At 40.7% G+C, this 18,055-nt stretch overlaps 1 protein-coding gene across 4 annotated transcripts; it reads right to left on the bottom strand.

The window, feature by feature from the left end:
• Positions 1 to 219: 219 nt before the first annotated feature.
• Positions 220 to 17,022, bottom strand: ikbke (inhibitor of nuclear factor kappa B kinase subunit epsilon). Of its 4 annotated transcripts, none has more exons than XM_086291997.1 (21): positions 16,721 to 17,022; positions 15,125 to 15,224; positions 14,753 to 14,890; positions 14,528 to 14,657; positions 14,269 to 14,450; positions 8,864 to 9,024; positions 8,596 to 8,706; positions 8,290 to 8,469; positions 7,208 to 7,407; positions 6,954 to 7,012; positions 6,748 to 6,839; positions 6,530 to 6,631; positions 6,036 to 6,093; positions 5,311 to 5,423; positions 5,145 to 5,221; positions 5,019 to 5,058; positions 4,813 to 4,914; positions 1,510 to 1,606; positions 1,248 to 1,339; positions 1,024 to 1,095; positions 220 to 934 (listed from the first exon to the last, which is right to left on the bottom strand). In XM_086291997.1, the coding sequence occupies exons 1-21, from the start codon at positions 17,005 to 17,007 to the stop codon at positions 871 to 873; spliced, it is 2,457 nt and encodes an 818-aa protein (XP_086148123.1). In that variant the 5' UTR covers positions 17,008 to 17,022; the 3' UTR covers positions 220 to 870. The 4 variants fall into 4 exon arrangements, 3 of the variants coding, with proteins under 3 accessions (XP_086148123.1, XP_086148124.1, XP_086148125.1); XM_086291998.1 differs by having other exon boundaries at positions 16,533 to 16,859; XM_086291999.1 differs by having other exon boundaries at positions 16,561 to 16,859.
• Between the last annotated feature and the right edge of the window lie 1,033 nt (positions 17,023 to 18,055).

Here is an 18,055-nt window from a genome sequence, read left to right as displayed (position 1 = left end):
GGTGAGTCCTGAGTTCCCCATGGTCGTGCTTCTCTTTTACAGGGATTCCCATGATGAAACACACAGAATTATTTTATCATTCCACTTAAAAACCAACAGGAACAGAAACAAATGTGGGTTAAAAAGATGAAATAGAGCAAATTCATCATCAAGTGGAATGATCAATCATTGGAAGGCCTTTTTCATCAAAAACACACAGACACAAAGAAAAACAGAGTCTACAAGCACAACCATTACCCTGTTTATAAGCAGATTTGTACAGAAACATTTTATACTGTTTTTTAATAATGTTTCTATATCCCAAATATAATCAAAACCTGCATACTAGTACACACTCTGTCTGGATAAATATACTATTCAAGGTTCTCCAGAGCCTACTCTTCCTCTTCTGTGAAACAAAGGACCACAAAAAACGAGTAAGAGCTGACTATGCATTCATTGATCCTGGCTGACTATCTCTATGGCAGCCTATTACAAATACAATAACACTTAAGGCATTAATGAAGATTTTATTGATCTTATTACTGCTATACTCACACACACACACACACACACACACACACACACACACACACACACACACACACACACACACACACACACACACACACACACACACACACACACACACACACACACACACACACACCTACCTGAAGCCTATCCTCCTTTCTCTTTGTGCTTATCTTATTTCTAAATTGATAAAGGACATTTCATTGATCATTAAAGGAAGAGGAAGCAGATAAAAACAAACACTGTAGATGGTCCTTGAAAGGCCAGTACATTCATTAATGGCACTTAAGATGAGGTGATTTTCAGAGAGTGTGCGTGCGCCTCTCAGAGGCAAGATCCAGAGACAGTGGTCTTGTGTCACAGTGTAGAAGGTCTGGCCAGAGTCGGCTCCAGAGCTGCAGGAGAGTTCACGGCTCCCAGGCTATGGAACCACAGAAATACCATCAGCATCATGCTGCGTGTGCTTTGACAGATGAGATTTGTTAACAGTAAGGTGGTCACACCACTGACCTCTCTATAATACCGTTGTTACACTGTAGCTCCCTCACCAGAATCTCCATTTCCTCCTTCAAATGGTGCATCCTACAAAAAAGAAAGAAATACTGCAATGGCAGTCGGGAAATGTCTTAATTTCACACACACACACACACACACACACACACACACACACACACACACACACACACACACACACACACACACACACACACACACACACACACACACCTACCTACCTGGAGACCATCTGGTCATTGTCTTTGGGTATGACTGCTGACTGTTGTTCTGGTCTTTTGGACTGCAGAGTGTAAAGGATTCTGTCCATAACCTGAGGACGACAAATGAGACATGACATAGTCACTGACTTGCTCGACATCACTAATACAATAACTACTGAGCACAAACAAAAAGGCAGCACAGGAAAAATGCATGTCAGTCTCCATGTTTATGCATAAGGTGTCAAGACTGTCTCCTAGGCATGAAAAGAGTGATACTGACCTTATTCTGGCACTGCTCACTCATCTCTAAGTCTGCTATTAAGCCTGCAGAGAAAGAACTGAAGTCCTGCAGTCGGGTCTGCAGCTCCAGCATAAGGCTGCAAACAAATGTAGAAGCACACTTGAGTAAACCTAATTGGTAACAGACAGGTTTTCAAACCCACACCCACCATCCTGCACCATTCTTGGAAAGACCACTCTGCTTTCAGTTATTAAACACCATCATTAGGCTGGTAACTAGGCAGGGTTTAAGGCTCAACGACCTCATAGAAATAACCTTTTCTTCAAATTTTTAACCATCAAGTGAATACCAAAAATGTTGTTCACCCTTGTGTCCTTTTGGCCTCGCACTCCTTCACCTTCTTTTCCTAAGCCAGAGTTTCCTGTTGCTCCAGTTATTCCACTGCCTGCCATGGGAAAGCTATCGCTGGCCACACGAGTAAACAAAAATGCCATCCTGTTCCTGTTTTAGTTGCTCAAGCATCAAGTAATTTTCCACGGAGATTGGATATCCACTGACAGACAGTGCTGCCAAATGAAACAAATGCTTATAGATAAACAATCATGGTGGTGGTGGGTTTTCTTTTTAATTTTTATTGTCCAATCACGTTATAACGACGATGAAAGATAATTTAAAAAAGCATTACTGAGAAAATGGTGGTTTGTACATGTGCAGAGGAGTTGTGTTTTGGAGATGATCACACAGGATTTAACGATATTAAAGAAGTTTGATATAAAAAAGATTATCATTGAATCTAGATAAAACCAAATTTTTGTTGTTTGGAAACCAAAAGAAAAATATCAAAGTAAAAATATGTGTTGACAATGTATATTTAAAAAAAGAGTGAATTAAATAAAATTTCTTGGTGTGATCATTGACCACAAGGTCTGTTGGAAACCACAAATTACTTATGTTCAAGGGAAATTGGCACCGGGCATGGCCGTCCTGGGGAAAGATAGGAAATACTGGAGAAAGAAAGCACTGCACATATTATACTGTGCTTTACTACTGCCGTATATGAGCTACTGTGTAGAGGTCTGGGGAAACACATACAAAAGTAATACACAAACAATAACAATAATACAAAAAAGGGCCACTAGATTAATAAATAATCCAGGATACAGTGACCCTGAATCCTCCCTTAGTTATGTTGCAATAGACGTAGGCTGCCGGGGATTCCCATGATGCATTGAGTTTTTCCTTTCCAGTCACCTTCCTCACTCACTATGTGTTAATAGACCTCTCTGCATTGAATCATATCTGTTATTAACCTCTGTCTCTCTTCCACAGCATGTCTTTTATCCTGTCTTCCTTCTCTCACCCCCAACCGGTCGCAGCAGATGGCCGCCCCTCCCTGAGCCTGGTTCTGCCGGAGGTTTCTTCCTGTTAAAAGGGAGTTTTTCCTTCCCACTGTCACCAAAGTGCTTGCTCATAGGGGGTCATATGATTGTTGGGTTTTTCTCTGTATCTATGAAGCGCCTTGAGGCGACTTTTGTTGTGATTTGGCGCTATATAAATAAAATGGAATTGGATTGAATTGAATTCCAAAAGAAATCTGATAATTGTTTATAGAAAGAGAAGGTGAGTATAACTTAAGAAGGAAATGGAATTTTAAAATACAAAGTGTTAGAACAACTTTAAAAAGTATGTCTATCTCCATAGCAGGAGTTAAATTATGGAACAGTCTAACAGAAGAAATTAAAGAAAGTAACAACATAAACCAGTTTAAAATAAAATATAAAAAACACATTTTAAACAAATATAAGAATGAAGAAAACAGGGTTATCCCGGGGCGGTAATGTTGTTCGTAATAGTGTTTTAGTTTGTTTGTTTCATAATTTGTGAATCTGCCAATGTAACCATTCTGTCTTTATTTATATGAAAGTAACTATACTGTGGTGGGGCTTGTTTATTTGTTTTGTTTTATTGTTTGTTTGTTTTGTCTTTGCTTTAGCTTCATATGTTGTTTGTTTAATTTAAGACTAAAAGAAAATTAAATCAATGAGACGTAAAACTTGAGGGGGTAGGGACTAATAAGTGTATACTTCTGCCTACTCCTTTTCAAACAAAATAATGGAATGATCTTTTGTAATGATTGTGAATGCACATGTTTGAAATAAAACTGAACTGAACTGAAGGAGGGACCGTGGATATATTGGATAAAGGATATAGAATACTGAACTGCCAGCCAGGGGGAAAAGAGGAGGACCTCAGAGAAGTCAAACCTTAAGATTAGGCTTAAAAGCTTCCTTTTTGATAAAAATTATAGGTAGGGCTAGATCAAGTGACCCTGAATTCTCCCTTAGTCGCGCTGCAATATGCCTAGGCTGCTTGGAGCCTCCTATGAAAAACTCACCTTTTTCCCTGTCCATGTGTTTATACAGCACTCTGATGTAATTATTAATTATTATTAATCTGTGGCTCTCTTCCACAGATTTCCTTCTCTCACCCCCAGCCGGCAGATGGCTGCCCTTCCCTGAGCCTGGTACTTCAGGAGGCTTTTTCCTGTTAAAAAGGAGTTCTTCCTTCCCACTGTCGCCAAATACTTTCTCATTGGGGGTTTTCTGTTTGTTGGTGTTTTCTATGTTATTTCTGTGCTATTGTAGTTTTTTCACCTTAAAATATTAAGCCTTACCTTGAGGTAACTCTTGTTGTGATTTGGAGCTGTAATAAATAAACCTGAAGAAAATGTCACTGGATTCAGCTGAAATCCAGCAACAAATTGCAGATGGCTAAATCAATCAGTATTGTGTGTCAACTATGGAGACATTTCTTCATGGTGGAAGTAAGAATTGTTTTCTTTGTGTGTTTTTGTTTGGAACACATATTGTGTATTATAGAGGGTGGATAACATCTTTGCTTGCTGCTGGTGATGCTATCATCCAAAGGAGGACGATTGGAGTAGGGAGCGAACCACCCAGCCTTATTATGGTCATTACTTGAGCCAAAAAGAAGGATAAGTCACCACGTATTCACTGGATAATGACTTGTCAATCACAATCGTTTGTCTGGTCAAGGTGGCAAAAATTCTCAGTTTGAGGCTTCACAAGCTGCGTGGCTCCACCCATCTTTTATACCATATATGTTTTTAACCTGTATTTTAAATTAAAATGTTTCTACTCTACTTAAACACATTTGAAAGACAGAGAATCAAAGTGCATAAAGTACGTAACCTGTATTCCATGTTACACAAATATACAGTGATGATGACCAGGGTTAATCAATAACATACAATATCAGCTTTGATCAACTGTTTGAATGACTGCTAAAGGTTATTTTAATGAAGGAGTAGCTTGCTCTGACCTGTTCCATGTTCTTGTTGAGTCTAAAACCTCTTTGTATCTCTGCACACAGTCTTCTCTGAACAGAGATTTCACTCGCTTAATGTGGCTCGACAGGTGGATTCTGTCAAGGAAGAACGACAAACAGATTACACGACAGCGCAGGTACTTTACAGGCTGGGGCATAGCTGTGGGAACACAAATCCATAATCACACACACGCACTCACTTCTCAAACTTGTGGATTTGCTCATCATTGTATGCTAGCTCTGTGGGAAAAAGAAGAAATCTGTCAGATGAATAATATGAAACACAAACAAGAAATTTATAGTATCTATAGAGAAGCTGTGCATACTGCCAGTCAGCCTGTCTTTACGATAATGCTGATGAATTGCTGTTATCTTCTGTAGCAGCATCTCTATCTTCTGGCAGCTATAAGAAAAGAAATTAGTTCTAATAAACACTTATAAATAAAACCAATTGTCCATTCTGCAGTTTTGAATCCCTGCCCCCGATAGTACCTCTTATCATTGGCCAGAGTCTCTGACAACTTGGCCTGTTCTATCTGCAGTTGATCAAGTCGGTTCTGAAACTCTTGGATACCAGCACTGTACAAAGGTAGGTGTTGATGAACCTGAGGAGACAAGCATCTCAGATTCTTACACACAACACATCAACAAAGCACAAATCTGTGCAATCAGTTATGATTCAAGCACTCACATTTAGGGGATTCAATATGAGACGCATCAAATATAAGCTATGCTGTCTGCCTGTCTCTCATGATATTGAATTTCAGTCAACTGCGAGGGAACTCTAACTCCTTTGCATACCAGGTTTAAATCTTACTATAACACTAAGGCAATGTGCCTGTTTATATATAAATTCATAATAAACCTAAATTTAGCATCCTCTAAAATTTGAACTACAATACAGTATCTTATAATTCTAGTAGCAACTAAATATCCATCTCAAAGACACTCAATCAGTGTTAATATTTGCCAATAGGTAGCATAAAAAGCAGGATGATTATATCTGCTTTCCCTCTATGATGTTTTTAGAATAACAGCATGTAAATCAGGTGCACCACAAACTGCAGCATCCAGTACTACTACTACAGTACCAGCAAAAAGGTATTAAACCTTCACAAAGACAAGACATAATTTGAGTTTTAATTGTACAGTTTTAACTGGGACCTGTATAACTGCATCAGTCGAGCTTGTCTCTGTTTTTTGCTCTTGGTACTCACCTGCCGCAACCTTTGACCATTAGCAGCTGAGCCTTGATTTTCTGAAGTGTAAGGGTCTCTAAGAAATGTAGCAGATATTGGAGGAGAAAGGAAGGTTATAGGTTAAAGATGGCATTATTACAGTATCAGGAACATTAGAAATGTTTTGTGTCTATGTTTACACAAGACCTAGCCTCATTTGTCAAGATAAAAAAAAAAAAAAAAAAATCTACCTCAGGTAACAAGTATGCCCGAATTATTGCAAACACTGCACTTTACCATCTCGAGTGCACTTTTACAGAATTAATTTTCTGTGCTTATTCTAAAAACACTTACGGGTGCCAGTGCTACCCTTCAGCCTTCTAGTAGATACACTGTATGTATTCATTTGAAAATCCCAGGTGACTCCCTTCTTGAGCTATCACATTCACAAGATTTCCAGAAAACTTGCTGCAACAACAATACCTCTTCAGCCTTTTAGAGCTTAGGGTTAAAAAGTGTGCAGACAAACTTACAGTGTGCGAATCCCGTGTTCTGCATTGAGGCAGGACTGCAGTCTAATGGTGACCATGGCAATACTGTGCAAGGCTTCTCTGCACTCGTTGCGCAATTTCATTCTAAGAAACAAGAAAAATAGGGAAACGCAGAACATAAACTGAAGGGAAATAACACCCGGGAGGCCTAGAATTCCAAGAAGACTAACAAATAATTTTTATCTGTGTTTGTGTCTCACATGTAGCTGTAATATCCCTGCAGCAGCAACTCCCGGTGCGTGTGCAGCAGCCGTACTATCCTCAGATACTGGTGGACTACACCTACTACAATCTAAAAATAAAAGGGGATCGGGGGGAAAAGAAGGCAGATATGAAAAGTGTTTAGTATATAAAATAATATATTAAATAATATTTTAAACTACTGGTAATAACAGGGAGCATTTACCTTGGAGAAATTGTAATCTGCCATGACGTCAAACCTGGCCGGGATGACGGGACTCTCTGCTGCAGAGGACAAAAGAAATACATCGCAAAAAATATAGAATTCATGAAAATGTGCAATCATGTCTGTGCAACTGTGTGATAACAACTGCATGCTCACACCAAACCAGCTAAAATATTTCTGTTGAGACAGAAACTGACACCTTTTTCTCAAAACTTAACACACACATATTTCCGTTATGCAAGTCTCGGTCTTACGTTCTCTGAATGGCAGGCTGGTGTTTGCTTCATCAGTTGCATAGCTGAGCAGAATGAGGGGCTGAGAAGGTGAAGTTCGTGGAAGATTGACCACCTTCATGCTGCCCTCCAAGAGCAGGTCATGTCCGAGGTACATGTGATGTTGTTGCTGTACCCCTATACCTGTTTGAGACGCCACCTCTTCGAAGAAGATTGATACTCTGGTTGAGAAGAGAGACAGATTTTAATTTTGTTAGACACATTTTTAAATTTCAGGAGCAAGTTTGCTTCTTAAGACTGTTCTCAGTGCGCCTGGTCGCTGCTGTTTGGAGTGAAACTTATTTAGTTAACTTCTTTCTTTTTGACACACAGTTTTCTCCTGGAGCTGGAGGCTTTGAATACCCTTTTGATTTGTTCTTGTCATTGGTGTTTTTCTTATTAATGTCCAAATCCCCACAAATAAAGTGTATTAAATTTCGGTGATTACATGTGTCAGTAAGTCTTTTAAACCTTTAGTTCGCTTCATAAACAATGACAAAATAATAATGGTCAGATTACCATAAAGCTGAGTTGCAGACATATTTTTATACAAAAATAAATGTAAAATAATTATTGTATTTGTTTTAGCTTTTTGTCTTTTTTTCAGTGCTGGCAGAGACAAAAACAGGAAACATGGGGTGAAAAAAGATGAGGAAATAGCAGCATTTATGTTTGCATAAAAATCACTATTTCTTAAATTACAAACGTAACATACAAATCTGCTCTGTCCTCAAACGCTCTGAGTTCTACTGCACAGATTCAATGAACTGAGAGTGAAAGGCTTTAAAAAAGCAATTTGAGATTACAGATATAATCCACAGCTCAGCACAGAATTTACTGGCATTACCACATTAAAACTATAACACATATTACACCTCATTATTCTGCGAGTTCTTCTGCTGCGTATTTCTTGTATAAATTCCAGAAAACAAAATGGTTTCACGTCATTGTCAGTAACAAATTCAAACTCTCATCAAGATACTGAGCTTGCACTACATTTTTTTAATAAACAAAAACAGCCAAAGGAAAAAAAAGGCCACCCATAAAGGCCTCTGCAGACTTACGTGTTGTAGTGGTGTATGTAGATGCAATGTGCCATGGCCTGCTGCAGAGAAAAGAGGTGAACTGCTTGCCGCTGCAACACATCTGTGGTGGCTGTGAAGAACTGGTCAAAGCACCAACACTTTTCCTGGTCAGCCTCCATTATACCTGCTAGTACTGGAACCAGCTGCACCCTTAGACCCCTACAGCCACAGAGACAGGGAGAGCAAGAAAAGGGAACAACAAAGAGAGACAAAAAAAACCATGAGGGTTTGATGGTGACAAGGTGTGTATAAATAGGATTTAGTTGTTTTTATTAGGTGGCATACTGTGACAGCTGGCAGCTGTGAGGTAGGTGATAGCTCCAGTCTATAGGTCCGCCCTCTCTCCGTTGTATTCCAGCTATCGCCCCCATAGGTTTCTCTGTGGTTATTTTGAACCTATAAAACAAAACCCCCCAAATGGTTCAGAGGAAATACATAAATATATGTCCTAAGGCACAGTTACTAACATTGATCATGGCTGGTACATGTAGATGTACAGATGTTAGCTGTGGTTTCAGTTGGGGGCTTGAAGAACTCTAATGTATTAACTTACATAATGGGCTTGTTCCTGCGTGGTCCTTCATATGGTGTGAAGGGAAGACTCCCAGTGGCAGCGTGGTATAAGGTCACACCAATACTCCACAGGTCGACACTCACCCCGTAAGATTTATGATGAGGCTTACGTAGCACTGCGCGCTCATACATGTCTGGGTGCTACACACACACATGAAGAAGAGAAAACAGTCAAAGCACCTTCATAGTGAGCCACAGTGCGCCATTTCGATCCAGCACTGTGTATCAGTCAAGTCTACATAGTTCACCTTTTGTTCTGATAACGCAGTGATTCCCTGGCTGGGGCCCCCTTGTGGGGTGCAAAGGTACCACAGATGGGCCGCAGAAACAACAGAAGGTCAGTTTGAAATTCCTCAGATGTATGTACTTTTATAAATATATTTATTTATATAAAAAGTGACTTAAAACTGGCGATAAAAGCTTGTGAGTTTGGGATATTACTCATTATTTTAGCCTAAAGTCGCTGCTCTTGTATCAAAGTTTGTGTGCCAGTGGCAGGTGGGTCACACATTGGCCTTTAAGACGTTACATATGACTGGGTAGCATTTGAAATTTATAGCCATAATCGTGTTTTTTATGGTTTTCTGATAAAATTTTCAAGAAAATACATCACTTGTATTTTGATTAGTGAGTGAAGATTTAAGACTAGATGAGCCCCATGGGATTTTCTGGTTTTTAAGTGGGCTGCAGCACTCTTGATTTTAGGAATGGCTGTTATAACTAATAGATTTGACCACTAGATGGCTACCTAGTCCTGATCATGCAGGCTGCCTTTAAATATTCAAATTTGGGCTCCTGAAGATTGTCATTTAAATGTCACTTGGATACTGTCCACTTTGCTGTGAAATCGGACCCTGGTAACAAAACATTTTCACATCTACCTCAGGTTAAATCACTCGCAGAGGTGTTGGTCTCAACCTAATCTAACATAACACAGAGATTCACATCAGAGTTTACAAGGTAAGATATTCCATTGGGGAAATTGGGAAAAGCAAAATAGTTCAGTGGGGACAAGGCTGCAAGCCGAGTGCTGAAGGAAGCATTTTAATTATTGCAATATGAAAGTGTATCGATTTCAAGCTTTTACTTTAAAAATCAACACTCCTTGCGAACATGTTATGTTATATACTTTTTATTGACCCCAGTTATTAGATGGGAATGAATGCACTCTTTCACCACTGTACCTACAGATGGAAAAACGCATCATCATAAATGTTTTTAACTGTAGTGCAAATGGAGCATAAATGCAACGGACCATGTCAAGGCCACCTGCAGGCTAACCCGAACCTGAAAAAATAATATAAGACAACTCTATGTCCACTAACCACTGCTTGCTTTATTCTTTAGGCGGGATAGTGGACCTGCACAGAGCACTTGCTGTCGATGAAGGCAGTGTAAAAAACATGTATTTCAGTCAGTGAGTGGGCTACTCTTCCCTGTCCTGCTGTTCATCCCACAGACAAAAACGATGGAAAGTATCCACTACAGCTATTGTCTGTGCGTTTCCTGCTGTATTTTTTTTTAAATCTTTGATTTTTTTTCCACATTCTCCCTTTTCTATTCTGGTCCACTCGACAGTGAATCAGCATTCGATTGACTCCTAGGTGATTCAAGTCCAGTGCCGTACAGTAGGATTTTGAAGGACTGCATGGCAGCACGTGTGCGGTGGCTAAAAACTCCTCTGTTTGCTGTCCTAATGGAAGCATGTACATCTGCTGATATCCCAGCGTTGGTGTTGTTTCTACATCATCATAGCAGTGTCGGTCGACAATCACCATCGCAACTGACCAATCATGTTGTCTGAGCATTCATTTAGCATTAGCCAAGCAGTTATCTAATCAGGGCTTTAGGTGCACCAGCACAAAAGTTAGGTGCACCCAAATCTTTCAACCGCATCGCTTAACACGACAGTTTTACATATTCACTTTTTTTTTTTTTTTTTTAAATTGCTGTCCATACAGACATATTGATTTGTAAATGATTAACTAACAATCTTGTCAGCACAAAGTTCTTTATTTTGAGCACAGTTCTACAAGAAAGATAAGTTACTGAAAAAGTGCTTGTGCTTAAAGTGCTTTGGCACTTTGCCACTCTTTGGCAATATTGCAGGCAATGTTAAACTTAATCATGATCTCTGCCTCCTCTGATGACCTGTTTCCTGCTGTGAAAGGCAGTGGGGAGAGGGGACACCTGGGCAGTGCATTTATCGCGGCATATAATGTGCTTTCTGGATACACTGTGCTGTCTCAGCATTTCAGTTCGAAACGTATTAGCACCAGTCACAATTGCAGTATTGCCGGCCATGGTCCTTCCACACAGTAAATGCAGTGCATCATGTTGTCAGCTTTATCTGTATCTTAGCCAGGGAAACTGGTCAAGCCACTCTTCTATTGTATATACTTTCCCCCTTTTGCTTTCAATGGGCTCTGGCTCGGAGTCAATCGTATGTGGCTCATTATCTGATGCTGTCTCTGGACCAGTGTTACAGAGGTTTTATTAGAGACACAGCTAGTTTTGCAATTTGGCATAATTTTAAAAAAGTTTACATTTCTTCAGTATTAAACAGCAGAAATTCGGTTTTCTTGTCAGAGGTCATTCTTGGGAAAAATACAATTAAAAAAAAACAGCGGCTGACAGCGCTGTACACGACTTGTTTGTAACAAGCGAATGAATAACGAAGAAAACAGATTTGAGATGGGAAACTGTTCTCAAAATAGAGAAAGAGCTGTGAAGGAAGTGTTATTTTATCATGGTGGAAGCAAAACAGCAAAAGTAAGAGGGAATTAATGGCAATGTTTATCAAATGTGAAGTGTAGTTTTGATCTTCTTCAGTGAATTTTGGTTGGAGAGAGACAACACCTGCAGCTTCACTGTGAGCTGTCGGCTTTCAGCCCCGACAGCGTGGGGGCATAAGTGCCGTTGGGTGAGAAAGCCGACTGTGGTGAGGCGTGGTCATCGATGCAGACGCACCTGCACAGCATCCGCGATCACGCCCGCTGTGTTAAAACACGGGGGAGCAGGGGTTGTGGGTTGGAAGTTGTGGTGTGATGTGATGCGTGGCTGGCAGCTTAAGAGCTGCAGCTGATAACAATAAATGGCTCTAAATGATGATCTGTGGTCCCACCGTGACTTATTCACACCACACCGACATCTCACAGATTCTGATGCATCGGGTCCATGCTTTGTGTTTACGTCTTTGTCCGGAATCCTTTTCCCTGCTCTCATTTACTGTTTTAGCTGTTTGGTGGTTTTTGAAATAGTTTTGTGAGGTTTAACTTGAGATTCTGGCGTTTCTGATAAAATATATTTATATTATATCAGGATTTAATGAATCAAATTGATTATTGACTACTCACCTCTCTCTATCCGCCTGCACTTTCAAACGTATAGACACCTAGGCCTACAGGAATATTTGGACCAGGGCCAACCAGAGAGGTCCCGCCCCTGACTATCTCTGATTGGTTTAGACCACGATATGGGCATAATGTGTGTCTGTTGTTAACCACACGTAGACAGAGTTGCGGAGACTTTTTTTACTCAAACGGCTGATCGCACCGGTGTGACCTAGGATATTTTTTAGTCACACCATTCAGAAATTAGGTTGCATGTGCGACCTAATTGGTCGCACTCTAGAGCCCTGCTAATGCTACTATCACAAGCAAACCAGCACTAAAAACATAATAAACTGTAATCAGTCTTCACTCACTTATTCGAAGGTCCCCAAAGTATTTACAGTGGGGCAAAAAAGTATTTAGTCAGCCACCGATTGTGCAAGTTCCCCCACCTAAAATGATGACAGAGGTCAGTAATTTGCACCAGAGGTACACTTCAACTGTGAGAGACAGAATGTGAAAAAAAAAAAAATCCATGAATCCACATGGTAGGATTTGTAAAGAATTTATTCATAAATCAGGGTGGAAAATAAGTATTTGGTCAATAACAAAAATACAACTCAATACTTTGTAACATAACCTTTGTTGGCAATAACAGAGGTCAAACGTTTACTATAGGTCTTTACCAGGTTTGCACACACAGTAGCTGGTATTTTGGCCCATTCCTCCATGCAGATCTTCTCGAGAGCAGTGATGTTTTGGGGCTGTCGCCGAGCAACACGGACTTTCAACTCCCGCCACAGATTTTCTATGGGGTTGAGGTCTGGAGCCTGGCTAGGCCACTCCAGGACTTTCAAATGCTTCTTACGGAGCCACTCCTTTGTTGCCCGGGCGGTGTGTTTTGGATCATTGTCATGTTGGAAGACCCCAGCCTCGTTTCATCTTCAAAGTTCTCACTGATGGAAGGAGGTTTTGGCTCAAAATCTCACGATACATGGCCCCATTCATTCTGTCCTTAACACGGATCAGTCGTCCTGTCCCCTTGGCAGAAAAACAGCCCCATAGCATGATGTTTCCACCCCCATGCTTCACAGTAGGTATGGTGTTCTTGGGATGCAACTCCGTATTCTTCTTCCTCCAAACACGACGAGTTGAGTTTATACCAAAAAGTTCTACTTTGGTTTCATCTGACCACATGACATTCTCCCAATCCTCTGCCGTATCATCCATGTGCTCTCTGGCAAACTTCAGACGGGCCTGGACATGCACTGGCTTCAGCAGCGGAACACGTCTGGCACTGCGGGATTTGATTCCCTGCCGTTGTAGTGTGTTACTGATGGTGACCTTTGTTACTTTGGTCCCAGCTCTCTGCAGGTCATTCACCAGGTCCCCCCGTGTGGTTCTGGGATCTTTGCTCACCGTTCTCATGATCATTTTGACCCCACGGGATGAGATCTTGCGTGGAGCCCCAGATCGAGGGAGATTATCAGTGGTCTTGTATGTCTTCCATTTTCTCATGATTGCTCCCACAGTTGATTTTTTCACACCAAGCTGCTTGCCTATTGTAGATTCACTCTTCCCAGTCTGGTGCAGGTCTACAATACTTTTCCTGGTGTCCTTCGAAAGCTCTTTGGTCTTGGCCATGGCGGAGTTTGGAGTCTGACTGTTTGAGGCTGTGGACAGGTGTCTTTTATACAGATGATGAGTTCAAACAGGTGCCATTCATACAGGTAACGAGTGGGGGACAGAAAAGCTTCTTACAGAAGACGTTACAGGTCTGTGAGAGCCAGGGATTTTCCTTGTTTGAGGTGACCAAATACTTATTTTCCACCCTAATTTACGAATAAATTCTTTACAAATCCTACCATGTGGATTCATGGATTTTTATTTCACATTCTGTCTCTCACAGTTGAAGTGTACCTCTGGTGGAAATTACTGACCTCTGTCATCATTTTAAGTGGGGGAACTTGCACAATCGGTGGCCGAATAAATACTTTTTTGCCCCACTGTAGGAAACCTGGCAGAGGTTTGCTCAGTGAGTCCGCTATCTTACCAGATACTCTTCAGTTCCATAAATGGAGACAAACTTCTCGTCATCTTCGAGCTCTCTTGCTGCTCCAAAGTCTGTCAGCTTGTAAACAGACCTGCCGTCCTCCCCAACCTGCCGCATTATGTTCCCTGGCTTAATGTCCCGGTGTACCACTCCATTTTCCCGCAGGTGATTCATACCTTGCACTGAAGAGAACAGAGGGTGGAAAGTTTCAGGAACAGGTGCATAAAATTACAGACCGATACCACATATACACACCCACCTATACACTGCAATACTGTGAGGAACTCTGTTTCAGCGAGACCAAAGGCGTTTTCCGGCTCCTCGAGCAGGCTTAGGAGACTCCCTCCTGAACAATACTCCATCACCAGCACCTTCTGTTTAGAGGGCAGCTGAAAGGTGAGGGATTAACCGTGAGGTGTGCTTCTTTTACATGTTGCTAATATTTTTCTTTTTTTTTAATATAGATATCTTTTTGTATTCTTACCTCTTCCACGGTGAATAGCTTGATAATATTGCTGTGATTGAGTTTCCGGAGCATCTCGAACTCCCTCATCTGGACCTGGTGGGGGCGGTTGTAGCTCATTATGTTAAACACCTTGACGGCCACCAGTTCACCCGACCTCTGCAAACACGCATGCACATTTGCATCACAGATACATCACAGCATTGCGCAAATGTGTCAGCAATCAACAGCATCTCTGAAACCACAGCTTTTCTTATCGTACATCCTGGTATTGCTCTGAGCAAAAGAAGAAGAAGAAGAAAAGCAGGCTGAAATTTCAATAATGACGGCAGCACTGATGTGAATGACTTTTCCTGTGAGTACGATGAGATGATAAAACCATCCTGTGGTTACCTTATGGCGTGCTTTGTAGACGCTGGCAGTAGCCCCCTGCCCGAGGACATCGTCTACAGACCACAGGTAGCTTATTGTACTGGCTGTAATACCTGACATACTGGAAGAAATGAGAAGGGAGGGTTACTATTATTAGAAAAGCCTTGGGAGACAGAACCAAGGTTATCCAATCATAAAACAAACAAATGCTAAAATAAAGAGGTTAGTATCGGATAACCGTACGGCCTGCTGTTGTAGTATTTGTCAGTGCATTGCCATACTGCAAATTCTGGTGTCAATCTGATACCAAGTAATGCAGGGCCAGCATTACCTTTTGACTTGTAAAGGTACTTTACCTGGGGTATAGCAGTGTATCATGACATACGAGATGCACCAGGATCAATTTGCATATTCTAAACAAAACTCCTCTGTTTGCTGTCCTAATGGAAGATGTACATCTGCTGATATCCCAGCGTTGGTGTTGTTCCTACATCATCATAGCGGTGTCGGTCGACAATCACCATCGCAACTGACCAATCACGTTGTCTGAGCATTCATTTAGCATTAGCCAAGCAGTTATCTAATCAGGGCTTAAGACCAACTTTTTGCCACAGTTGCACTGGTGTGCCTAACTTTTTTCTTAGGTGCACCAGCACAAAAGTATTCTAAACAGATTTAGAGATCACTAAATCATGGTGGTTTTTACTTTCTACAACAATTAGTTGTTAAAACAAAACCTTTCGGCTTTTCATTTATTGTGAAACTGGGTTTTTTTTTTTGGGGAGGCCTGGAATGTAAATGTGCCTGTCTGTAAAGCACTTTTGGTCATCTTTTATTAATTAAAATGTGCTGTAGGCTATAAACAAAATCAATGTGACAGTCAACACAACAAGGTTGAGACATCTTTCATACTGCATGACAGGCTCCAACCCACACCCGAGACACTAATAAGGTTAAACGGAAAGGAAATGTTGGATAGATTGATGTTTGAGGTGAGGTTTTTTTATATTTCTAAAATAAATAAATAATTTAACACAATGCAGTGGGCTACATGTCAAACTGAGAATAGAAAAACAAAGTATCGATCCTATTATGCTAGTATCGATCTGACACCAATACCGGCGTTGGTATCGATACTTTCAATTTTTGAATCGATCCGCCCACCTCTAGTATTTGCATTTATTTATTCGCTTTAAACAGGCTAGTTGAGTTCATGTCGTCACAGCAGCCATTTTTCCCATTAAAAGCAGGTGTTACATTAATTAAAGCTCTGTCAGTAGACAAATACCTCCACGGATATCTCCACTAACACGATTTTTTACATTTTACTAAACTTCTACATCAAAGGCTCTATTAAAACGACGTTAATACGCGGTTAGCTACTTGAAGCTAGGTGTTTAATTAGTTTAGCAGGGCTCGCGCTACTAACCTATGTAGGAGCTGTAGCCGGACCTCACCTGGACCCGGTGCTGCTGCTCGTCAGTCGTCCTTTAATTTAGCCCTGACGGTTGGTTACTAACTCCAACTGCCCTCTGGGTTACTGTAAATCCAGCTCGTCTGAAAACAAAATACGCCTACGTGTGAAACTTCTTCCGCAGTTAGAAGCAGCTTTCATACCTGGAAGGGCTCCTTTCCGAACAGGTGAGACGCGGAGAGGAGGTGCTGCTGGACACGGGCTCAGTGTGCCGTGGGTCACTTTTTGTAACGGGGATCCAGGAGGGTTCGTTCAGAGGCAGCAGCTGGCCGCATTGCGTTATCGTTTGGGAAGTGCGGACTTCACGTTGTGGGACGGACTTTAGATGAAGGCGGAAATGTAGTTTCCCTCTGTGCCTGTGTGAGAGTGACTGCCGTGAGAGTACGCAGATCAGATCAGAGAAACTGGGGCTGGAAAACCCAGGAGCCATACTGGGATTATGTTTTTGCTAGAGGGAAGTTGTAGCAAAAAAACAAACAAAAACAAAAAACACCAACAAAACTTTGCTACTCTCTTACATAACCATACAATAGTTTTAAGTGTACTTGGTAATGAATGCTCTTATTTATCTCTGTGCATTTTGCTCCTTTCACCACTGACTTCCCCAAAGAATTAGATTAAAATGAAAATTGGCCGCTTAATTTTGCTGTTTGTCTGTTTTTAGCGCTTTATTAGCAAGTGTTTCATTACTCCTCCTTAGCATGCCATTTGTGTTATGTTTATCCACCTGTCAGTGGCGTGTCTAGAAAATTTTTGTTGGGGGGGCCAGGTAGGGGCACAGATTTGGAGAAGGGTGGCAGATTTAATTGGCAGATAATGTTTAAAAAAAAAAATTCTACCAACCCTTAACCATAATTCAATAATCCTATAAACCTAATAACCAAATGCACTTTTAACTCTTATTAGAATGAGATTTTAACCACTACGGTGCAAAGTTTTTAGATACTGCGTTGATAAAGTACAAGAGATACAATCAGTGCTTTGTCAGTGCTTACTCAGCATTCAAGGACATCAATATTTGCATAGTATTTTTACTGACATATAGTGCACATATGTTTTGGGCAAAAACATTTTTGAAAATTAAAATACGAACATTTGTAACAAACAATTGACAAATTAGCCAATGCCAATGCAAAACTTTATCTGCCTGTTAAAAAAAGAAGATAATCTTCTCACAAACTGGTGTTTGATTTTGAAACAGGAAAAAAGTGGAGAAACAACTGAAAAGACTAACATTTGAATAAAACCTGAAAGCAAGTAAATACTTTCTATGCTGCCTTATGGTAAACTTTGGTAATATTGATGTATGAAGAACAACACTGGCTGATGATAAAATACAGTCAGCTGGCATGGTGACACTGCCAGTATTAACCTGCAGGGCTGGACTGGGACAAAAAAATTGGGCATTTTTACTACAGACCGACCCACCAGGTAGTAAAGCCATAAAGACTTTGAATGAAAACAAATGCTGTTGTGAC

The sequence above is a fragment of the Aulonocara sp. 'chitande type north' Nkhata Bay genome, linkage group LG5 (genome assembly GCF_057382095.1).
Source record: "Aulonocara sp. 'chitande type north' Nkhata Bay isolate Kocher_YH1m ecotype deep benthic linkage group LG5, A_spYH_male_GT1.1, whole genome shotgun sequence".
NCBI lineage: Eukaryota > Metazoa > Chordata > Actinopteri > Cichliformes > Cichlidae > Aulonocara > Aulonocara sp. 'chitande type north' Nkhata Bay.
Note: the sequence above shows the minus strand (reverse complement) of the source record. Positions and strands in the feature narration are given on the sequence as shown.

What these genes read in the sequence shown, in the direction of transcription:
- ikbke (XM_086291997.1), bottom strand. Translation starts at nt 17,007, where the DNA reads ATGGCTCCTGGGTTTTCCAGCCCCAGTTTCTCTGATCTGATCTGCGTA. An exon ending in ATGGAACTGAAGAGTATCTG is followed by an intron (nt 9,025 to 14,268) that starts GTAAGATAGCGG and finishes GTGTGTGTGTAG; the next exon opens with CACCCAGACATGTATGAGCG. An exon ending in TAAAGACAGGCTGACTGGCA is followed by an intron (nt 5,059 to 5,144) that starts GTATGCACAGCT and finishes TTTTTCCCACAG; the next exon opens with AGCTAGCATACAATGATGAG.